Source organism: Leopardus geoffroyi, chromosome A3 (genome assembly GCF_018350155.1).
Source record: "Leopardus geoffroyi isolate Oge1 chromosome A3, O.geoffroyi_Oge1_pat1.0, whole genome shotgun sequence".
Classification (NCBI taxonomy): domain Eukaryota; kingdom Metazoa; phylum Chordata; class Mammalia; order Carnivora; family Felidae; genus Leopardus; species Leopardus geoffroyi.
This window is the reverse complement of record NC_059336.1, coordinates 139,487,862-139,510,522: the sequence shown is the minus strand read 5'-3', so window position 1 is coordinate 139,510,522 and position 22,661 is coordinate 139,487,862. Positions and strand designations below refer to the sequence as shown.

General features: G+C 52.0%; 1 protein-coding gene across 22 annotated transcripts in view; it reads right to left on the bottom strand.

Moving 5' to 3' along the window:
* The window catches only part of MYT1L (myelin transcription factor 1 like), a 429,846-nt gene that overhangs the window by 73,783 nt on the left and 333,402 nt on the right, over window positions 1-22,661 (bottom strand). For 17 of the 22 annotated variants that reach the window (XM_045447886.1, XM_045447887.1, XM_045447890.1 and 14 more), the window contains 5 exons: window positions 19,742-20,719; window positions 15,209-15,343; window positions 10,225-10,315; window positions 8,518-8,625; window positions 4,555-4,766 (listed from right to left, as the gene is read on the bottom strand). In XM_045447886.1, coding sequence (XP_045303842.1) covers window positions 4,555-4,766; window positions 8,518-8,625; window positions 10,225-10,315; window positions 15,209-15,343; window positions 19,742-20,719 — 1,524 coding nt within the window. The remainder of the gene's footprint in view (window positions 1-4,554; window positions 4,767-8,517; window positions 8,626-10,224; window positions 10,316-15,208; window positions 15,344-19,741; window positions 20,720-22,661) is intronic. The other 5 variants (XM_045447884.1, XM_045447885.1, XM_045447878.1 and 2 more) reach the window with 1 other exon arrangement.

Sequence of the window (22,661 nt, the reverse complement as noted above, 5' to 3'; positions counted from 1 at the left end):
AACTGTCAGTGTCCCTCCGCGTGTCGGCCTGTCACTGGAGGTTATGGAGTGCACACTTTCCCACGAGACTGCCATCACCACGTGCGGCAACCGCGGCAGCCAGCCAGGCCCCACCCCGCGTTGAGACCCGTCTTCAAGGATTCTGCCCTCTCTGGCGGGACAAAGAAAGACTCCGTGGGATTTCTACTGACTAAATATGACAAGTTGGAAAATAAAAGCAACCAGCTTCCAACGAGAGCCTTCTTGTGACCCTGTGCTAAGTGTGTGCCTCCTTCCCCCAGGAATGCCCACCTTCTGATGTATTGACACAAGGGGACAGACCGATGCGTCCTTACGAAAACCAGACATAAAGAGCATAGTCCAGACGTTTGCCTCCTGAGGCTTCACCCGCGGGCTGGGAGCCGGCAGCCGGCAGCCTGGTTGGGTTCCGGCATCCGCACACCCTGATTCACGGCGCTGACTCTCACAGTGTCCACGTAAGTCGACGTCGTCTTGAGCGCATGGAGACAGATGCAGAGGATACGTGGGAAAGGAGCTTTTTGGCGAGGTCTGCCCGTCGTTTGCTCACATTACTTAAAGCATCGGATCCCAGTCGGGACTCTCCATTGTCCCGCTCCCTCATGCAGTCAGGTGGTGCTCTCTGCATGGCCCCGGTCTGCCTGGCCGGCCCCGGCACTGTGAGGTTTGAGTCGGGACGGGCGCTTCGGTCCAGTGGGAAGATCAGCTGTTTACCCTGAACTGCCACGGGTGGGGCCCAGAGCTGCGTGCGGGCCGAGGACAGTTGTCCGGTTCTGCACAAGTGACCTCGTGAAGTTAAGAGGAGGGCTGATTAGTGCCGGCCGGGTCGAGTCAGAGCGCTGAGAGCCTGAGAGGCCCTGGGAGCGACTGGCCCTGGGGCAGCCCGCGGCCAGGCGCGGGCAGGATGGGGGCCTTCCGGGGAGAGCTGGCTGGGGGCAGCAGCGAGGAGGCCTGGAGGGCCCGGCTCCTGAGGATTCACCCCAGACGGCCATCCAAGCAGCTCCGCCAGCCGGGGGGGGGGGGGGGCCCAGGCAGGGTGGAAGGCGGGAGGTTGAGCACATTGGGGTGGTACTGAGTCTGAGGAGCAAAGAGAAAGTCCAGTCGATCCCTAAGTGCGTAGCTGGGAGGGTTTGGGAGTTGGCAACAATACAAAGGGAGGCTCGTGGTGGGAGCCCACGGGGGCTCTGGCGACTATGGGTTTGGACAGAGCTTGGGGCCGTGATAAGTTGCCCAGAGACAAGAGTGGAGATGTCTTAGCCTGGGGTTGGCAGCTGTTCCTGTAAAACACCGGACAGTAGTCTAGGTGTCGTGGGCCCCACGGTCTCCGGCAGAAGCACTCAGCTCTGCCGTTGTGCGAAAGCGGTCACGGGCCAAACAGATGAGGGTGGCCAGGGGCCCGTAGGCTTTACCTATGAACGCCGAAATTTGAATGTCACATGATTTTTAGATGTCACAAATTCTTCCTTTCCCCCAACAATTTAAACATATTAGAGCCATTCTCAGCTCATGGTAACAAACAGGTAAGGGGAGATGCCAGCCTGGTGCCCATGGGAGAGGGCAGGGCCGACACACATGTGCAGGAGCCCCACATTCTTTCCCACTTTCCCTCCTTGAATGCCCTGCACATAGACTTTCCAGCCTTATGAGAGAGAACCCCAAGCTCCTTGGCACAGCGGGTGATACACAGCCATCTCGTCACCCTCTCCACAGTTGCCTGTTCCCACTTTCAGGCACCTTGCCAGGCCACTGGCCATTCCTTCCAGCCCATGGAGCTTCTGTCTTTGTATAACTTCTACTCAAGCTCATGATCAAGCGTAAGGTTTGCCACTTCAATAAAGCTCATGCTAATTCCTCCAGAATGGATTCCTTCCTTCATTGTCTGCACGAGTGTGTGTTTCACTGCCTTCCGTTTGTTCTCAAGCTCTTCCTTGAAACTTGACATCCAGAGGGAAAGAAGAGATAGATAGATGATACATGATAGACAGATGAGTGGATGAATGGATGGATGGATGGATGGATGGATGAATGGGTGGATGGATAGATGAATGGATGGTTGGATGGATGGATGAACAGACGGATGGATGGGTGGATGAACAAATTGATGGGTGGATGGGTGGATAGACAGAAAGACAGATAACAACTAGCCAGTGTCTGGAAGAATGCAGGCAACTACATCAATGTGTGTTGAGTGTTTTTGATCACAGGTGGTGGGACCGAAGTCATGATATGCAAACACTGGAGAGAAAGGTCCTACTCTTTCTTCCTGTTTGGCATTTCCATGGTCCTGCCCCTTCCTCCCACGTGTTATGCTTCTCCTCACAATAGGCTCATTTCATGGTTATTCTTCAAGAGCAATGACTCAATTCTCTGCACTTGCAGCAAATCCCAGGGAGGACACTCTCGTAGGGACCACAGACTACAGTTGCTCTGTGGTGCACAGGTCCAGGGAAGGCTCTTCTCAGCTCTATCCCATCAAGAAAACTGACCTGTCTCATCCTTAATGGGCACTTTCTTTGATGTTTTAAAAGTCTGTCAGATGAATCTAGTGTAAGGAAAATATGGAGTCACCGATGCTCTTCTTGGTAAATTGTGGTGAAAGACTGCCTTTCTTTTGCTTTTTTCTCCTTTCTTAAAGACGTAATATTGAAGTTTTTCTTCTGTATCCTCGCTTCCTTGTGGGCCAGCTGAAGAGCATGGCTCAGCCCTGGTTTCCGACAACAGGTGTTTTCAGGGTCGGTGAGAATGAATGCCAACGATCAAATGTCCGTCCAACTCTCTAGAGCTGTCAGCCAATTCTCACAACAGCTCTGTGAGGTCCATGGGGTGGACCACTAACTCACGAACTAACCACTAACACCCAGGAAGATTATCTGCCCCACACCATGCAGCTCCTAAACGGAACAGCCAAGAATACACCCAAGTAGGTTTGACTTCTGGCGCAGGAAAATGTGCTCTACTGGTCGTGACCTCACCCAAAGTGCAACCATAACTATGAGGTTAAGGAAATCAGGCCACACATAACAACAGGTGTGGCAAGCAGGTGCGGGAAGACAGGCTTCCAGAGGAACTCCTTCTCCAGTCACCGTGAGATGTCACTGAATCGGAAATCGTGTAAGCGGAACCCTGATGATGTGGGTTCAGTTTTTTTGATCCTTCCTTTGCAATCACATGGATAAAATTCTCACAAACCAGAAATTGGCAAATCATTGGGATAAAATAAACAGAACAAAAATAACTATTTCCTGTTATATCCTAAGACACCCCCTTTTCTCCACCTACATTTTTCTCCCTCTACGTTGAGAATCGATACGCACAAGGATAATCAATATGCAACACATCTAGGAAATACTAAATTTCATTCACTATGCACATTAATTGTTATTAAGGCAAAGAATGACTACCATAACTTAGAAACATGCGCAGCAACTCACACTGAATTGTAAAGAGGTTTTGGAACTCCCCAAGCGTTCAATCGAAATGAACTTTTTTGTGTGCTGTGATTTTAATTAAAGATCTTTTTCAGAGAGGAGTTAAAAGATCTTTAAAGGCCCATCTCCTTGCTTCCGCTACAGAACACCAAGATAAGACTTATAAGTCATCAGAACTCCTATAACCCACATCTTAGTCGGAAACGCTTGCCAACTCGGTCCATATATATCCTAGAATTCCAAGCAGAGTTGCGGTCGGATAAATACGTGGTGTCAGAGAAACGCAGTGGTCCCTCTCTGGTTCAACGACTTACCATGTTAGCAGTGGGAACCGAAGGCAACTAGTTCACGCCCCTGGCAGAGGGCCCAGAACCCGCGAGAGGAAGGAAGCTGCCCCCTCCTGAGGAGGTGGCATCTCATCTGTTCTACCTGCTCTTTGTTTCTGGCGGATGTGTGGTCGCTAGGTCACAGGGGGCGGCCCTGCCTGGCCCCACTCGCGGTGGAGGAACAGGCCAGGGCCGGTGCCTGCTGGAAAGAAGCTGGGTGACACCGGTAGAAATCGTGTGCCCTTGGATGCACCTTGGAATCACTGGCAACTTAGAAAATGTCACCGCACAGGCAGCGCCCCCGGGGATTCTGGTCTAATTGGTCTGGGGTGCATCCCGGACAATAGAAGTTTTACAATCTCCCCAGATGAATCTAATGTGCATCCAAGGTTGAGATGACTGCAGAGTGCTGGTGCTGGGGGCTACTTTCCGCTCTCCCAGGCTTCTCTGCGTTGGGGCCATGGACTAGAGGAAGTTCATGAACCTAAGGACGCGGCAGCAGCACAGCCGAATGCAGACCGGCCAAAGGCTCTCTCTGTCCGCATCTGAAAGCGGCCAGAATGCGTTGCCTTGGAAACCCCGAGGGAAGGGCGGCTTTCTCCCTCCCGCAGGGCTCCCGCTCACCCACACCCGGGAGCACACAGGTGCACCCAGGTGGGCATGCTTTTCTTTGGTACCCAAGGGACCGCATGCTCGACCAGTGTGCAGGGAACGGATAGACACAACAACAACATTATTAACGGCAAGCGTGACTCTCGTGTATAAGAGTGTGCACCTCCTACCATCATATCCTTTGGGGGATATATCCCTGGTTTGCACCTTGGGGGCTATGGCCCGCTTGCCGTAAGTATGGCTGTCGTAACTGTTGTACTCAAACGAGGTCTTGGAATATTTCTCTAGCTCTTTGGCCAGGTTGGAGCGAGGCGTGGTCGTGGGGACGTTGTTTCTGTAGCCGTAGTGAGGGATCTCGAGCTGCTTGACAAAGCACATTGGCCTACGAGCAAACAAGAGATAACCGGTAGTTTACTTTCTCGCGGCGGCAGGGAAGACACGGTTCACATCAAAACGAGGGCACGTTGCTCAAATCCCACCTTCCCGAGCACAGACCACATGTGCCGGGATTTTATAGCACCTCATGAGCCATCTGCTGACTTTCAACACGCCAATAAAGAAGACGAAAGCAAGGCCTTTAACTTTTCCCCTTATTTCTTTTTTGGAGTCCTAGCCGGCTTGATGAACATGGGAAAGACCTCACAGCCGGGCCTTCCTTTCCCGGTGGCTTCCAAGAGTCACAGCAAAGGAGGTGGGCTAGTAAGACCTTTTCCTCAAAGGAGTAAGCAGAGGGGAGCCTGGGGGCCTCAGCTGGGCGTCCGACTTCGGCTCAGGTCGTGATCTCACAGCCCGTGAGTTCGAGCCCCACATTGGGCTCGCTGCTGTCAGTGCAGAGCCTGCTTCGGACCCTCTGTCTCCCTCTTTCTCTTCCCCTTCCCCGCTTGTGCTCTCCCTCTCTCCTCTCTCCCCCCACCTCTGTCTCTCAAAAATAAAAACAAGCATTTTTAAAAAAGAAGAAATCAGGGAAATATGAGGTGAAAGGGTAGTATTTGCTCAAAGACTAAGCTATTACAAGTTTCTTGATAAGCTTCATCTTTATCTTTTAAAATATTGGGCACAGGGGCACCTGGGTGGCTCAGTCGGTTAAGCGTCCGACTTCAGCTCAGGTCGTGATCTCGCAGCGCATGAGTTCGAGCCCCACGTCGGGCTCTGTGCTGCCAGCTCGGAGCCTGGAGCCTGCTTCCGATCCTGTGTCTCCCTCGCTCTCTGCCCCTCCCCCGCTCATACTCTGTCTCTGTCTCTCAAAAAATAAATAAACATTTAAGAAAAAGAATAAGCAGAAATTAGAGACATACCCTTAGGGACATGGGCTGACGCAAAACTGGATATTAAAACAGAACATGTGATGTGTTTTGACAAACACCAGCCTGTGCCTCCCGTGCTTTTATGGGTAGTCGTTCAGCTTTCCAGACTCTCGAATGAAGTATTTAAATGGAGGAACACTCAGTTCCGTACGCTCATTACTATTCAGCCTTGTGCTGTGCGTGTGCGTGCGCGCGTGTGCTCACCTATTTCCTGATCTCATGGGTGGGATTTTTAAACTGTTTTGGGAAATCACTTCAGATTTACAGGCAAGTTGTGCAGAGGACTCCTTGCATTCTTCACTCAGCCCCCCATCATGCTAGCATCTTACCAGATCATCAACACATTTATTTTGGTTTCATTAATTCAGCGTCTTCTCGTCAAATTAACGAAATAATGTGGTGATTCGTGGAACGCCTGTTATTGGAGGCCCTTTTCCAGGTAACACGTGGAATAAAACTCGTGGCCTTGTCCTCCAAGAGTAGGCAGAGTGTGACATTAGTTTACGAGTCGAGGTGTGAGGTCAGCTGTCCAGGTGGGTAAGTGGTCCAGGGGCACAGGTGCAGGGGTGAGAGGGGAGAGGCAGGTGCGGCGACAGCATCACTGGGGGCTCTCGGGAGGCGGGTAGCATGGGGCCAGGGGGAATCTGCTCTGCTTAGGGGGCAAGGCGGGGAAGCGTGGTCCCCAAACCTTCAAAAGTCTAGGCCCAGCTCAGAAGCAGCGGCGCCTGGAGCAGAGGCATCGGAGAGAAGGTGGCACTTGGTGACGGACAGAGGCTGTGACGGAGGCCGGCCCCCGCGGCCGGGGAGCGGAAAACTGGGACAGAACTGGAAACAGCCCTCCTGTTGGACACTCTGCTTGAAGACTTTTCAACTCTTAGCTACATAAGTGTAGGTTTAAGCGATCTCTTTCCTCCCTTCCTGTCTCTTCCCTCGCCCACCGAGTGAGCATCCCCGCATGGAGACACCACGGGGAACGCAAAGGTGGCCCACCCGGGGACCAGGTCCCCCAGATCGTGCTCCTAACCGGGACGTCAGTGCCTGCGGTGAGCCGTCGGGAGCTGGGGAGTACAGGGAGCCCCGGAGGCCTGGCCGATTGGCCAGCCTGGAGTTAACTCCTCCGGAGAGAGCCCCCAGTCCCCACGGCCTGGGCTGGCTCCCCGGTGCCTCCCGCGATGGTGGCTGAGGGTCCTTCCCTCTGTGGCCCCTCCTCACCAGGCCCAGCCTGGGCATGTAAAGAAAGCCTACAGGTGCATTTGTGGCCCACAGTCGTCTCCTCAGGAGGACGGGGCCCGAGGGGGCAGCCATTCGCCCCCTGTCTGCTTTACCTTCCAGGAAGAGGGGGTCTTCAGGCACACGGAGAGGTCTAGAAGGATGCACACCAACATTTATGGAGGGCTTGTCTCTAAATAGTGGGATTATAAATGATTTTTATTTTTCTTATTTTTGCCTATTTCAGTATTTCTCATTTTCCATAAAGACTTTAACTTTTCTATTGAGGGACAAAAGGGTGTTTAACGACTGTGGTAAAATCCCTTCAGAATGCTTCAAAATAATACACAACAAAACCAAGCAGGTGTTCAGGCCATTTGAACAGTGATTTTTTTTCCAGGTGATTTATCCCAAAGAAAGAATTGGTAATTGAACAGAATCAAAACTGTGTGTGTGTGTGTGTGTGTGTGTGTGTGTGTGTGCACGTGCGCGTGTGCACACATGTGGACGAACGTACTGCTCCCTCTTTAACAGCAAGACTTGGAACCAACCTAAATGCCTCCGAGGGAGCGCCTGTTTTCTGTGCCAGTGACCTCCCACTGGAGAAGGTCTGAAGCCACCATAGCCACCAGGGCCGCCTTTGTAAGGACACGGGGCGTGTTCCCACTACCACGTCCAATGAAGAGTCAGAATCCCCGACGATGGCCACGCAGCCCGGGGTGTGCGGGGGGCAAGTGGAAATGAGCTGGTGGGTGGGTCCGGTCTGGGATGAAGTTTTCTCTCTCCACCCCCTCCCGAGAATCCTTCTTTTCTAAACTTAAGAAAACAGTGGGTGGGGGCGCCTGGGGGCGGGGCTCAGTCGGTTGAACGTCAGACTTTGGCTCCAGTCATGGTCTCACGGTCTGTGAGTTCGAGCCCTGCGTCGGGCTCTGTGCTGACGGCACGGAGCCTGCTTGGGATTCTCTCTCTCCCCCTCTCTCTGCACCTCTCCCGCTTCTGCTCTCTCTCTCTCTCTCTCTCTCTCTCTCAAAATACATAAACATTAAAAAATCACAAAAGAAAACAGTGGGCTGGACCAGGTGATCTCTGAGGTCTTCCTGCTTGGACCGTCACGGACTGAGCCGGTTCATGTGAGTCGCTTGACCGCTCTCGGGTTCTCAGTCGGGTGGCTGAGGGTAGAAGGCCCCCCGAGGGCTCCCGTGCGGAGAACGGCTTCCGCACCCACCGCGAGGGGCGCCGGGCTGCCGGCTGGCCTCCCGCCCTCTCCTCCACATTAAGATAAAACCACTTCGGGTGACTGTCTCATTCACGTGTAGAGCTCCCCTCCCTCCCCCCACATTCAGAGAATCACCGAATACTTTCAAGGCCGGAAAGAAAACCAGAACCAACCCTGTCCACTGACAGCAGGCGGACGGAGGTCCCAACCACCGAAGCGACCCCCTGCCCTCACACAGCCCTGCGGGCGAGGGGTGGGCCGGGGGCTCGGCTCTTTTACCCGCACCGGTGACCGCGTGCCCGCCTGCCACGGCGTGAGCTCGCCCGCCCGGTCCGGACCCCCACATGCCCTGGCGTGCTGGGCACGCGCGGCTCTCACGAGGCGACGCGCTCGGCATCTGGTACCTTAGCACGCGGTCTGAGGCCTGGTTGGACTTGGACACATCGCAGCTCTGGTGCTTCTCCTGGGCCTTTGCCAGTTTCTCCGCGGCAGCAATAGGACATCCAGAGAGGCTGCAAGGACAGAGAGGGGGCTGAGCTGTCTCCTCCAGCGGCTTCACGGCACACTGACCCCGTGACCACCTCCCCCTCTCCCCTGGTCGGCGCGAGAAGGCTCCAGCGCGGGTTCCCACACCTGCCGTGGGATTTCCTGATGGGACGGGCTAGAGAACAACAACTGCGGCTGCACCTTGCACGGGTTCCTCTGGGTCTCCGGTGGACGGTGCGGAGGGCCAGGCCGTGCACCAAGGGCACGCAATCCTTTCCAGTGACAGCAAGCCAAGTTCCGTGTCATTCAAGAGTACAGGAGCGAGTTGAAATTTCAGACACAGATTCCATTCCGGGATGTTTCTGGAGACGAGGATCTAGCCGTCTGGGCCGGATGAGCCCAGGAACGGCAGGTCTCTGACCGGCACCAGAAGGCGAGCTCTCGGCTGACCCCGTGAGCGCCACCAACCGCAGCGCTCTGGCTTGTCACTGACCAGCTCGTTCACGCCCTCCCCGGGGGACGAATGGCATTGGGGAGGAAGCAGGATAGTCTCTAGGACCACCGTTAAGTGGTTTTTGGAACTAAATGCTCATGGAAGAGACGGCAGGTTGGCTCTCTTGTGTTTGGGCTTATTCCTCATGAACTCACGGTGTCTATTCTTTGTGTGTCTGTATATATATCTACACACATGTGCGGACGCTCACCCCACGTGTGCGTCACGTCTCAAAAACACACGACCCCGCCAAGGTTTGAGGAGGGGGCTGATATGGTAAAGACCATATGGAACAGTGCTCGGCGTGAGCTGAACCGACCTACCGATCATCCCTTTCTTCGGGAGGTCGTGATTTGTTTCATGGTAAACTTCACACAAGTAACAACATTTACCAGTCAGGCAAGCAGAGATTAAGATGAAACTCATAACCGTTTCCTCCACTTAGGCATAATTTTACGTGCGCTTTTGAAGCTGAAAGTGTAGGCCATGAGGCGGACCGTAACAGAATCACTCCGCTATCGATAAAGAAGTATTTGATATGATCTGAATATCATGAGCAACTTGGTAAAAGTCAGAACAGGGGAGGAAAGAGAATCGGAATTTGTCAGAGCAAAAGTGTGATTCCGGGTACGCCTACGTACCTGGCTCACGGTCGTGCCAAATGCCCCCCAACTAGCGCTTTTGGACACTTGCTAGTGTTTTCTGTCCACACCGTGTCCACACTGATGACTGGGGTTTCGGCAGAGTTTTAGGGGCAACTCGGTTGGGTCGCAGACCCCCCCCAGCCTTGGTGCGCTGGAACGCTTCCCTGCACGGTGCGCACAGGAGAGCTTCTCCCCACCCGCGAGGGTAGCTGAGCGTTCCCCACAGAGGGTTGTGGATCCGTTCCTCACACAGGAGGGCGCCTTCTAGAGGCCGCCGGACGAATGAGTGGAACAAGTAAAAAAGTCCACGCTTTGAAAACGGTTCTCCGGATTTGCTTCCCCATGCACCATGCACCAGTACCCTCCGCTCCCAGAGAGCGACCCAGGAGGGGGAGGGGTGCAGGGGCGCACTCCCTCCCGAGGGACGGGGATGGGGCTGTCGGGGAGCCGCCTTCCCCGCAGCGCGGGGCGCAGGACGCGTTGCTTACCTTCTGTGCGAGTTTCTGTTGCTATTTACATGCCCTCGCCCTGTGCAGCCCGGAGTAGGACACTTGAGAACATTCTCATGCATGGCAAGAACTTGACAAGGAAGAGGCAGAGAAGACAGCCCAGCGTTAAAACACAGAAATGGTCCGGATACGAGTACGCGATCATTTTAACAAAGGCTGGGTTGGTTCACAATGGACAGTCCTACACACACTTGTGATGGGCATGGTCGGGAACACACATGTGGAAAGAAGAAGGTTCTCTCAACCTTAGTGTAGTGGGCATGCAGAGCAGGGAGCGCTGGGCGGGGGCTGTGGGGGTGGGGAACGTTCCAGATGGGGCAGGGAAGCGGGGCCTCCCTACATCTCCTGCGCGTCAGCCCTGAACATCGGTTGGCCATGTAACAGCACATACACTGGTGATTTGTAAGACACGCCTATACTCTCTGGAATCACGTGGTATTAAGAAGGTATTAAGAAGGTGGTCACCGGTGAATAGAGAAACCCAAGCCTGATTTTTAAATAAAATGAATTAAATAATGACTTTTCATCTGAGAATCAAGTATTTTGTTATTCTTCCAATGGAATGAGCTAGAATAGTAAGTGAAATCAGCACGGAGACACGGCAGGATGTGGTTCGGCAGCACCAGGAGTCAAGCGGCCCGTTGCTGGGAGACAGCGTTTGCGTTTACACGTGTCGGGAACAGGCCCTGACAGTTTGCATATGTCATCCTCTGTCTGCTCCTCCGTGAGCGGCCGCTACTCTGGGGAAGCGGGAGGGGGTGACAGGTGCCGGTGGGAAGCCAGGAGGACTGAGCCACAGCACCTGCCCCCACACAACCGTCCGCTTCGAGGCAGCAAGACCGGGGGGCGCTTTCCCGGCCAGCGAGGTTCACCCCGCGATCGAACCACAGAAAGCAAAGTCTGCCCCAACTACTTCCCTATTTTCTACCACTTTCCTCTTTCTCTAGAACGATCTCTCTCTTCCCTGACGTTTGCATGCTATTCCCATAAGACACTGTTCTACTGGAGCCTACGAGAGCCTCCTCACTCCTGGCCAGTTTCTCGAAAAGGGAGTATATTTTGGTTTCATCTTTACGGTTTCACGGCTCCCGCATCATCTGGTCGTCCGCTCAGCGCTCGGTAAGCACCAACCTGACAAGGGTGAGTCAGCCTTAGGCTCCTTGTGTGCTGGGGAGCTGGCCAGAGTGGGGTGTCAGGAGGCCTTCTCCCCGGGTGCCCCTGTACCCCCACCCCACCTATAACCCCCCCACCGTGTCCTCTGAGCACAAGGAGGCTCCTCCTGCCCCTTCTCTCCCCCACTTGGCACAGGGCATCCCCACCCCCGTCTACGAGGACTCCGCCCCCGCCCCGTCCAGTCTCCCAGCTTGGGTGCCCCCCTCCCAACCCAAGGCTTCCTTCTGTGCTCCTCCCTGGCCCCAGGCCTCCACTCCCCGCCAGGGCCTGGGTTCACCTACATCAGTCTTTATTCAGTAGGGTTCTCCCGTCTTCCTGTTACAACATCACGCGCACTCTTCCCAATGTCCTCTTTCCTGTCTGTTTATCCACACTTGCCACAGCTGGGTCCTCACGGCAGATAGCAGACCCCTCCGTGCTGGTCTGCAGCTCGGTCTTGCCCGCTGCGTGCGGCCTGGACCCCTCCCCAGCCAGCGGTCGGGGGGACGGCCGCCCTCTGCTGCCCCCCCCTTCTGCCCCAAATCCTGTTCCCGTCCCAGGATCCTGCGCTCCTGCCGCCCCCAACCCACCCCCCCCTTGCTCTGCCCCTGCTCCTGTCCCCACTCCTGTCCCGCTCCTGTCCCCTCCTGTGCTCCTTTGGTCACGGCGAGTGCCCTCCAGGTCGTCAGGACCCACCGCTCCCTTACTGTATCCCCAGGACTGAGGCTGAAGGTCAGATGCCTTCCATCATCCCTCGTACGCTCTCACTTCATTTATAAAAAGGAGCCTGGTTGTTAGGAGGTGTGTGTGAGCTCTTAAGCCTGACTTAAGAGCTCCCCTTACCCTCCCCTGCTCCTGCCCTCCCCTGCTCCTGTCCCCACTCCTGTCCCCACCCCGAGCCCCTCCTGTGCTCCTGCTGCCCCCTCCCCCGCTGCGCCCCCCCACGTTCCTCAGACTTGTGTTGCATCCACGGTTCCCCCGCTTCCCCGCCGCCCTCTGCCCTCCCTTAAACGTCAGCGACAGGTTTTGCTTAAGCCTAGTGACCCCGGGGTCTGGCCCCCCGACACGTGCGGATCTTTCCAGAACAACCATGCTCTCCTGGCTGCTTGTATCCGCTCTTCCTCGGCCCCACGTTCTACACACTCGTGTCCCAAACTCCTGTTTTTGGCTCCTGTCCATTTCCGCTTTATGTCTCCTCTCCAGGCAATTTCATTCCCGGTTTCCGGCAGCATGGCTGGGAAAAGAGGTTGGGGAGCCGCCTGTGTACCTGACCCTGGACCCTCCTCCAGGCAGCCTGTGGCAGTGCCACCCAGCACTTCCAGGGAAGATGGCAAATCCGAGCCTCTGTTCCTTCTGCTACATGGGGCCCTGTTTCCCCATCACATCTACTCCTGGAGTCCACGTTCTTACGTGCCAGGCGGGAGTTCTCGGCGTCACCCCCACCCCCTCCCTCTCCCCTCCTGCACGCCAGCCTGTGTCCGGAACGCGTCTTGAACTTGTCCCAGATCCTCCCTCCCTGGCCACTGCCTCCGTCACGCCTGGTCTCCCGCGTGGACTACCGCAACAGCCTTCAGACAAGCCGTGGACCCCTTCTCTCTCCCTCAGGACCGGCTCAAATGCGACCCCGGTGAAGCCTGCGGGCCCTTGGGAAGTCTGATGTCTCAGGTGTGAGTCACCCACTGTCTTGAGCACGCGGCTGTCCTTGGCTGGGCTGGGGCTCTTGGAGGGCCAGAACCGTGTCCCATAAGTGGGATGTCCTCGTGTTTCTAGCACAGCGTGCTGCAAACTGGGGTGTGCGACACTCTAATGCCTTCGGCTGGACGGAAAGGGTGATTAGGGGAGCCTAGCCAAGGAAAAACCGGAAAAAAACACCTAAAAACTAAAAAATAAGACATGTTCTTTGAGGAGTCTCATGTTTTTCTTTTAAAGTTTTTATGATTCTACAAAGAACTATACACAAGTATTTAGAAACAGCTTCCTACAGACGCCCTGGAAGGCGTTTGGGAGACGGGTGTCGAGCGGACCTCCGGCCTCCTCCCGGCAGAGGTGAGCCCAGGTGCGGGCTGACCCATGGTCTGTGGGAGCACGTACACCACGCAGCCGGTCGGGGCGCAGCCCCCGTCTCTACTACAGGTAGGCTCTTCCTGTGAAAATGAGTAGCGTGGAGAATTTGTCAGCCACGGAAGGGAACTGATTTTCCACTTCGGAGGCGAAAACGTGTGCCTTCGGGAAAAGTCGCGTCAGGAGCCTCTCTGTACCTAAGACACCGGTGATGTCCTCGTGCCCCAAGCTGGGGATAAGGAAAGTGGGGTGTGGAGGGCCCGTGGCTGGCCCGGTGTCTCAGCTCGTGGGGACCGGGGCAGGAGCAGCAAAGCCAGGCCTCGGCAGAAACACAAGCTTGGGGTTCCGACAGGTAGTCTCCGACTCAGCCCTGCTCCCTGCTCAGGTGGGTTAGTACCTGTGCAGATCGGGGTTGGCCAGACACCGCGCTAATCCCCCAGGAAGAGAGGGTGAGGGCATCGGCTCCCCACTTTCCTCATCTGGGAAACAGGGGCTCGCCAGGGAGTGAGGGAGGCAGGGGGGCTGGAGTGCGCGGAGAGGCCGGCACGGACGGTGCTCAGACAGGAAGCCGCTGCGGGCAGACCATGCTGTCTCCCTGCTCATGTAACACACGGGCACGGCCATGCACTCGAATTCGTTTCTTTCCATACCCTTCAGCTTTGCTCACAAGGCCGTTACAGGAAACACGGGCTGCTTACTTTCAGTGGCCGTTTGGAAACCCGGAGGCACAGTAGTTTCTAAAAAGATTTCGTCGGAAAATGTGCAGCCAAACCCGTTTTCTAAGCCTCAGCGACTACCCTGAATTTCTCTTTGTTCTGACAGATCTGTGTCTCAAGAATTCCAAAGTTAACCCATTTTAATGGGACAACCCTCAAAAACTCCTCTGAATCGTCACCCGGTCACCCTGACGAATGTCGGCCAAGCGATTTCATTTTCCCTGCTAGAAACTGTGTTTCAGCTAATGAGGAAAATCCTTCACATACCTTAGGCTCAAAATCGGGATCTTAAACTCATGTTGTCATTTCTGAAAATGGGCCTTTTCCCCTGAGCAATCGATTCTAATTGTATTTAAATAGCTGGCATACTTCATGTGCTGAGAGGAAGATAAACAGAGAAGGTGTATACCGTTTCGGTCCCGAATTAAATTCAGTTGTGTTCGTAGATAAATTGCACACTCTCACAACCTAACTCATTAAAAGGAATGCGTAAGATCTGGAGCCACCCGATTTTAGCCTCCACAGCTAAGGTTTTGTTGTGTGGAAAAGTTGGGGTAGCTGTGACATGAGACAGACTCTGGACAAGCAAAATGCAGTAAGATACGAAAACAAATATGGGTTTGTATATACAGAAGTCTACATAACTGGGCGAGAGGAGGCTCCGGGACCTTTCTCTCGGGGACTCATAGGAGGTTAGCCCCGCAGGGGGCGGTGGTCTTAGAGACCATCTCAGTCCACTGCTATGATTTCTGAGAGATGAGGGGACAAGTCACTTGCCCGAGGGCCCGAGCGAGTCAGAAATGGAAGCGGAGTGGAGTCCCGGCTGGTGAGCTGCCGTCCTGGGCCACCGCGGAGCAGGAGTGACTGGGCCTCGAAGGGGCCGCCAGTCCTGGCCAAGCGGCCCATCGACGCAGGGAAGGGCTGGGGAGACAATGCTGGGCTGCACTGAGATGGAAATGACAGAGGCACGTGGGGCGACACAAACAGATCCCCGGGGCTGTGCTCCCACGGGTGTTGGCGAAACACGGACTTACTTTCCGGAGGGACCCTATCTTTGTGCGGGCATCCAGACAAACTGCGGTGATGTGGGTAAAGCCCGGTTACGTGGCCGGTTCCGTCACACCCCGGGGTGGGACACTTGCTTTCTTTCTTTTCTGCTCTCGAGGGATCTAAAAGCGACAACAGGTGTCAAGAGAGTGAATTTCTTTACCCATTGAAGACAAATGTGATAGATCAACAACCTGAAGAGACCTTGACAAATAAAGGGAAAAAGCAGGCGTCAGGGGACAGGCTGTGACACAGACTTTTGCGTAAGTAAAACCTACGCACAGACTTTTTCTGTGGTTTTGGGTGATTTTTTTGACCCGAAACACTGCCATCATGAATCCTAAAAGAATTTACTTTCTATGAGATACAAAAAAGGACTAGCCCTACCGTAGCTCCTGACTAATTGCTTTCCCGTGTGTTACATGATAAGCTGTGTTGCTCAAAGAAATCAACGTAAATACGGATGAGACAGTGACCTTCTCAGAGAGCAAAACCGCCCAGCGACCCTCAACAATCGCTCTGTGAAATCCAACCAGGGGCACGATGCCGTTAAAACACTGCTCAGTGCAGCGTCTGTCTCTTCTGGTGCTCTGATCGGATACACTACTAGGTGCAAAATTTTACTGGTGGTGGAATTTTTTTATTTTTATTTTTTTTTATCTTGCAACGATGTTCCATAGCACACCAATTCAGAGACTTTTCTGAAAAGAAGCTGAACTCTTAGAAGGCACTGTAAGCAAATGACCAGAATGGTGGAAACCCCACCCGATGGGGGTGATGGGCAATAAAAAATGTTTCAGAAGCTGCTGGAGCAACCATTTCTTTTGATTTCTTCATCTGTCCTTGGAACCAGAGGAAGGATCTTACGATGCTGTGCATGCGTACACAAAATTAAGAGGGAATGGTTTTATACAGCCCTGTTGGCTCTCTGCAGGGAGGCGCAGAGCAGACCTTTGGTCAAAACTTGAACGCCAGATGCCAGAAATGCAATGCTATTGTTAATAAAATTATTTCTCTATCCAGAATTGACCACAGCTCATCGATGTGCAGAAATATTTCTAAGATGAAGCTCAGACCAAATAGTAATAGAAGTGTGCAAAAAAATTATTTTTGAGTCAGTTTTTGAAAACCGGTTGCACAGATCATCAACAGAGAGTGACTACGGTGGTTCGGCCCAGGGAGTGTGTGCTTAACATTTCTTTAGGGGTGTAACACTTTTCTATCCGTGGCTGATTAACCGGGCCAATCGTGACAGCTAGAAAATACATGCTTGGTTCAAGTGTTTTGAATTCTGATGGACTTTCTTAAGTCATTCATGTGAACTTGAAACGGACACAGGAGTCACAGGAATACGTAAACGCTTTTACGCTTGTATAAAAAGCTCACCTCCCCCCCTTCCTTTTTTAAGCCAGCATTTTAACCTAGGTAATACTAGGAACTTTCAGGTCCTGGATCGCTAAACTGGGGCTGCTGTTGGCGGGCCTGTATCCTGGATGCAACTGTCATCTACTTCCTACAGGCGTGTCGAAGATCATGGTTTCCTAAAACACCTGAAATTATGTTGTAGCTTCAGTTTCTCAGTATCTTACTGGAGCTTCCCTTACACATATAATCAAAAAGCCTGGCGTTTTATTGCCTTTTGGGTAGTGTTGCAATAATATCAGCATCATTTAATTAATGTAAATATAAAATAGTAAGTGCACAGTAACAGTTTCAGAGCAAAATACTCATTATTTAAGATCGTAAGCTGAATATAAATAGCATTTTAAGGGTAAAAACCTAAATTTTAACTATTATCCATCATTAAGTGACGTTTTCATCAGTACACTTGCAGTTTCCTAACAAGTGCTATCATTTCATACATTTCCAAAGTGTTCTGAAGTTAAGTGCAGATCTGTGTAAGAACAAGTGGCTCAAACAATTTCAGTTTTGGAGGACACAAGGGTATACTCTCCTCTCGATGCCGCTCGCCTCCGCCATTGCCTCCCCGTGCATGCTGATTTCCGGGAATCTCAATTCATCTTGAAGGTAAACATTCAGACAAACCCAAAACAACCAAGCAAGCAAACAGGCCAGTGACTCAACCGAAAACCCGGCAAGGATGTCTAGAAAAAAAAAAAAATTGCACGCTGGGTTTAGCTTTGCTCCCCTTCCTCCCTTTCGAGTGGATGCTTGAGGAGGAGAAAGGTAGAGGAGTTTCATGATGAACGTCTTTTGTTTTAGCTCAAGATTTTGGAAGAGTCACTCATGTATAACTCAAATCATTTTGAGAAGATCGTGTTTAAGTGAGAACTGATGCAATAAAATAACAAAGAAGCTGGAAATGAAGATTGTTGACGTGCTGTACGGTTGTAGGAATTGTCCATTGGCTATGTTGGTAAAATGTCACATAATTAATCGTTCTAGTAAGGAGGGCATTAATCTCCCGGCCCCACTGGGGGTCCTTCCTTGGCTTTACTGATTTGGTCCTGAACATGCCTACAGACATCTTGAGAAGGGACCCGGGAATGAAGCAGGACACACATGAAAGTGGACAAGCTTTGCTCAGAGGAAGAAATCTAGAGAAACTGGTCAAGTCAGGAATCAAAGATTTCTGACTCTTTTGGAAGGTCCCAACCCCAACCCTTCCCCCATTTCAGGGAAAAGCACATCTCGGGTTTTACTGTTCCCACCCCTGCCCCGTTTGTTGAAGGGAAGCCAGCGGTTTGAATTCCATTTCTTGCCCGAATCAAAATAAGACCAAATAGCAATAACAAAGCAAAATGAGTAAGAGTCTACAGAAAGCTGCTGGGCTTAGGGGAACCACAGAAGCCAAAGGAGCCAGGGGCACACATTGCGTGCGCTGCCCCGGGAGCCCACGTGTTCCCACAGTGCTCTGCCGCGTGCCTCGCTGCCCGTTCCGCGTGAAACCCGGTCTGCAGACGTCTAACACGTAAGCCCAATGTGTATTCGCCCCACCGAGCCGCCCTGTGAGAAAGGACACTCTTCCTTCCTAAAAGCGTTTAGCTCCTCTCTGCCTCTCAAATGTCCAACTAAAAGGTCCTGATAGATCGCACTACGGTTATGAACGCATGTGCTGTTTCCCAGTCTTCACAGCACCAACGCAAGCCTGATGCTGCACTGAGCTAGAGCCTGTCGCCTTTAAGAAACAGCCCCTTCCTCATATGCCGCCCCTCCGGAGGCTCTCCCTGCGTCACCCGAGACGGTGGTCAGCGCTCAAGCACCTGCCAAAGCAAGAACCCGACGGGCCTCTGGCTACGGTTCGTCCCCTGTTGGGCTGTGGTTACAGCGATGCCACAGAGTTCTGTGCACACATTGAGAGGAGAATACACACCTATGTCACAGCGGGAGAAAGAGGCTTTCTGATTGTTTGGTTTTCAAACCAGATTCCTGAGCCTCACCATCAGATCCACGGTGGGGAAACTCAGTCTTTATAAGGAATACAATCGAATACAAGACAAAAGTTCTGTTTTTGGTCCTAATATGGAAGGACTTAAGGAATTACCAATTTCATTCTTGAAATTGCTTCTTATTTAGTTCTGAGCGAATCTTGTAACCGAAATAGCCACAGCGTCAAGGTTCTGCACGAGGTTAAATCATGACCCACCTCATATCACAAGTGGACACGGTTGTTACTGCAAATATGAAGTCAGTCATTCATTCAGTGTGTATTCACACTCTTAGTGGATATGGTGACTACACATGGGAACGATTAAACATACAGATATATGCAGATACGTGTCGATATATTTTATAAGTGAAAATCTGTTAAAACTATCATGTTGGATGGTTTTTTGAGTGTTTTATAATAAAGTAAGCACCATAACTGTTTCCACCATGGGATGGAATCAGAGAGCGGGAATGAATATACTAAAGAAATTACTATTGATCTCAGCTTGGGATACACCATGCCTTGCATAGCAAATGGCTCCCATTACTTACTATCTTAGGATAATTAATGTGCAGTCACTGCCCTTGTCTTATGTTATCGGTCATTCTGTTACTGTTCAATTTCTATCAGGGATGTTTTTTATGGGGGGGGAGGTTCATCAATAACCGCCATTTGATGATAATTTTATAAATCATGATGCCACCTACCCAATCCAGTATATAAAAAATGTGTGCTTCCTCCCTGATTGGCTAATTGTTGTGTAAACCCTTGCCACTCCACATAGATCGTGGCTCCTTTGTAAGAACACAGGCTCGTGCTAGTGGTTTCTATCACGCGATGCGTGTGTGCGCTAGCCCTGTTTTTCCGAGGCAGGCGTCTCCCGCTGAAATATCATATTACTCGTCTGCTCTGATCATAGGGCATTGAGCTGCTTTGTGTATTTCCCAGACAAATATTTTATTTGCTGTCCAGCAACATAGCCACAAAACATAATCGTGTAACCAACTCTGAGAAATCTGCATTAGTGACATGACTTAGTGTGATGCGCACTTCGCTTGTGGACTATCCTCGCATCTTTCACCCTAGCTCCTGCTTGCGTGAGGCAACTTACGTTAGGTAGAAATATTACCTTTACCATAGTATGGCTTTTTGACATGGCTGTCACTGGACTTAGGCTTTCTCTCCTCCCCGGGAAGCTGTCTTGGCGACTGCTCTTCATAGGACCGCGCATTGTCCCGCCTTCCGGCCTCCATCGCCATCTTCTCCCTCATGGCCTTCGCCCTTTCTGTCTCCAGAGCGATGGCTTTCTCCAGGAGGGTCAGGTTCCCCTTGGTCATGTCAAACACCTCCTCAGACCTGTCCGAGTTCACGGAGGTGGTGTCGTCATCTCGTTCGTGATACCCATCCTCCTTTGCACAGCTGGAGAAAGTTCTAGACCTGGGACTCAGCTGCTCCTCGAGCCGCATGAGGTTCATCATGTCGGAGTAGCTCCTGTCCGGCGTCCTCCCCGCGAAGTCGTCCTCCTGACGGGCGTGCTGGCGGATGTTCATGTTCGGGGGCTGGCTCCGGTCCTGCGGGTTCGTCTCGCTCAGCTTCCGGGCCAGATCGAAGCACTGATTCCTCAGGCACTCCAGGCTGCTCAGACACACCTCCTCGTCGCTCTCCTCCACCATCTTGTCCACGAGCCCGTTGTTCATGGGCTTGCCCAACATCACGTAGTTCATGTTCCTGCTGTCCTGCTGCGACAGAGAGTCTGCATACGCCCTGTCGCCGAGGTTGTCTGCGAGCACCACACCGTGTCCCTGCGCCAGCAGCTTCAGGGAGTCCACCGTCTCTCTGACCACGTCGCTGTCCAGATCCAGGCTCAGCTCGCTCTTCCGGCCCAGCGTCTCGTTCCTGTCACTGCCGTCGTCCAGGCTGGTGGACGTGTTGCTGTTCATCTCCGACTCAGTCCTGGCCCGGTAGGCTGCGTCCTCGGCAATCTTGCCGAGGTTCAACAAGGACTTGGCCACCAGCTCATCGTAATTATCGTACTCATCATTATTGTTATCATCCTTTTCTGCGTCTTGCATTATTCGAGTATTGTGACAGTTCATTTGATGGTCTTCTGCAAAGAAAATAAAAAAAAAAAGGACAAAAAAGAAAAGAAAAGAAAAAAATGGCTAGAACTTGAAGTTTAGTTGCAACAGCATGGAAAGCAAGTCAATGGCATGTCAAACCCTGTTCACCACGCATTGGAGACTTAGGTCCCGCGTGCGGCTCGGCGGGCGGTGTGGCTCAAATCGAGCGGACTGCTCTAAAACCAGGAGGCCACAGGAAGCACGTGCTAGAAACTATCAATTTCCTTAATTCTTCTGAAAATAAACCAGTATATGCGGTAAATGTGATTTTAAAATATTAATTTTTCATTCTAAATTTTACGAGTGACTTTTATTTTTTATCCGCTTTATTTATTTACAGCCCAAACAGATGCATGATAATTACACTCATCATATTACCAGGCTTTCTAAGAGTTCATGAACTTTGCTTGTTACTAACTCTTAAACAGATGTTCGCAGCAATTGCTTTTAAATGGTTTGTTTTCGCAGTGACGCTCAGGCAGCCCAGCGCAAGGCCTCGGGCTCACGCAGCGACGCCACCTATGCTGGGCGTTCAGCATCGGAAGCACATTTGGATTAATTCAGTTTGGACTGAATTAAGCTATTTTGAATTTTCTACCTTACAGACAATTCATTATGATATGCAGCGAGGCAACAGGAATGCACGTAGAAGTTTAGAAGCTAAATCTAATTCGCTGTGGTTCCCGCACGCGTGTCTCAGCAGGATTGAGAGAGAGGGGGAGGAGTGTGCAGTGACCAAGTGCCCATGAAATGCAGGACTGAGGTCAGTTGGTGCCACCGTGGCCCGTACGATGTGTCATTTAATGTGACCAGTGCACCCCTGCGTTGGCCTGCCTCCCAGCCTCAGGAGAATTTTGGTGAGTTGCTAGAAATAACACCCGAATGAGCATTATGTTCAATCGCAAAAAAGCATTTAGGAAAATCTGCTGAAAGAAGGCCAAGTTAAAAATTACATAAAAGCCCTATGTTTCACCCGAAATGTATCCTGTTTAACACTCAAGGAATGTTTGGGACGCGCATCTGTCTCCACCGGGCTGCGTAATTGCTGGCAGGTATATTGCGAATACAGGTAACGGTACACGTGTGGATTCTAAAGAGCCCCTCCCCCCCAGCCCTCAGACTGGACTTTGTTACCTCCATGCCACTTTCACACCTGCTTTTTGTTTCTTTGATTAAAAAAACAAAGCAGGATTGTTCAAGTTTATCAATGCACTGAGGAAATAAGGTGTATTGATTAGGAGAAAATACCTGTTCGCTAACAGCTGAGTCAGGGTGTCCCCGGGGGCCTCCTTTATGGATTTCATGCTGTTCCCTCAGAAAAGACTTTTGTTGGTAAAAGAGGTCTGGGCACCAACATATCAATAGCAAATCAACACATTTTTAAAAATCTAACACATCTTTCTCAACATCAGCAAGTCAGACTTGCCATACCTTAGTCACAGAGCGTCACTTATTGTATAAAACAAATATCGTCTCTTTTCTGGATAGTTCCTACAAATACTTTTCCTTAGTACAGAGATACATGTATTCCCAAAGAGCGGCAAGAGGACAGAAACCTGACCCAGTGAGTACGGTCGGGAAGACTGTGGAAGGACTCGACGAGCATGCACTGTGCCCTTGGCCCAGGGTTCAAGGTGATACGAGTTGAAGGCGACCCTGTTCTACAGAATTCTTGCAAATATAAAAGTTATATTCACCTCTCAATTTACACACTGCATGTTAGGTTCCCGGGCCGTGATTGGAGAAGCAGGCCTCCAGGCGGCCTCTGTGTCTCCGTGGCACCGTGACTGGCCACCTGGAGCCCAGCACTGCTGTGCCCGCGAGGGACTGACCGTGACACGAATCTATACGTACGTTTGAAAACACGGAAGCACAGGCAACATCTTGGGGCATTTTCTAAGCTGGGTCCGAGGAGAGACCGCATCAGGT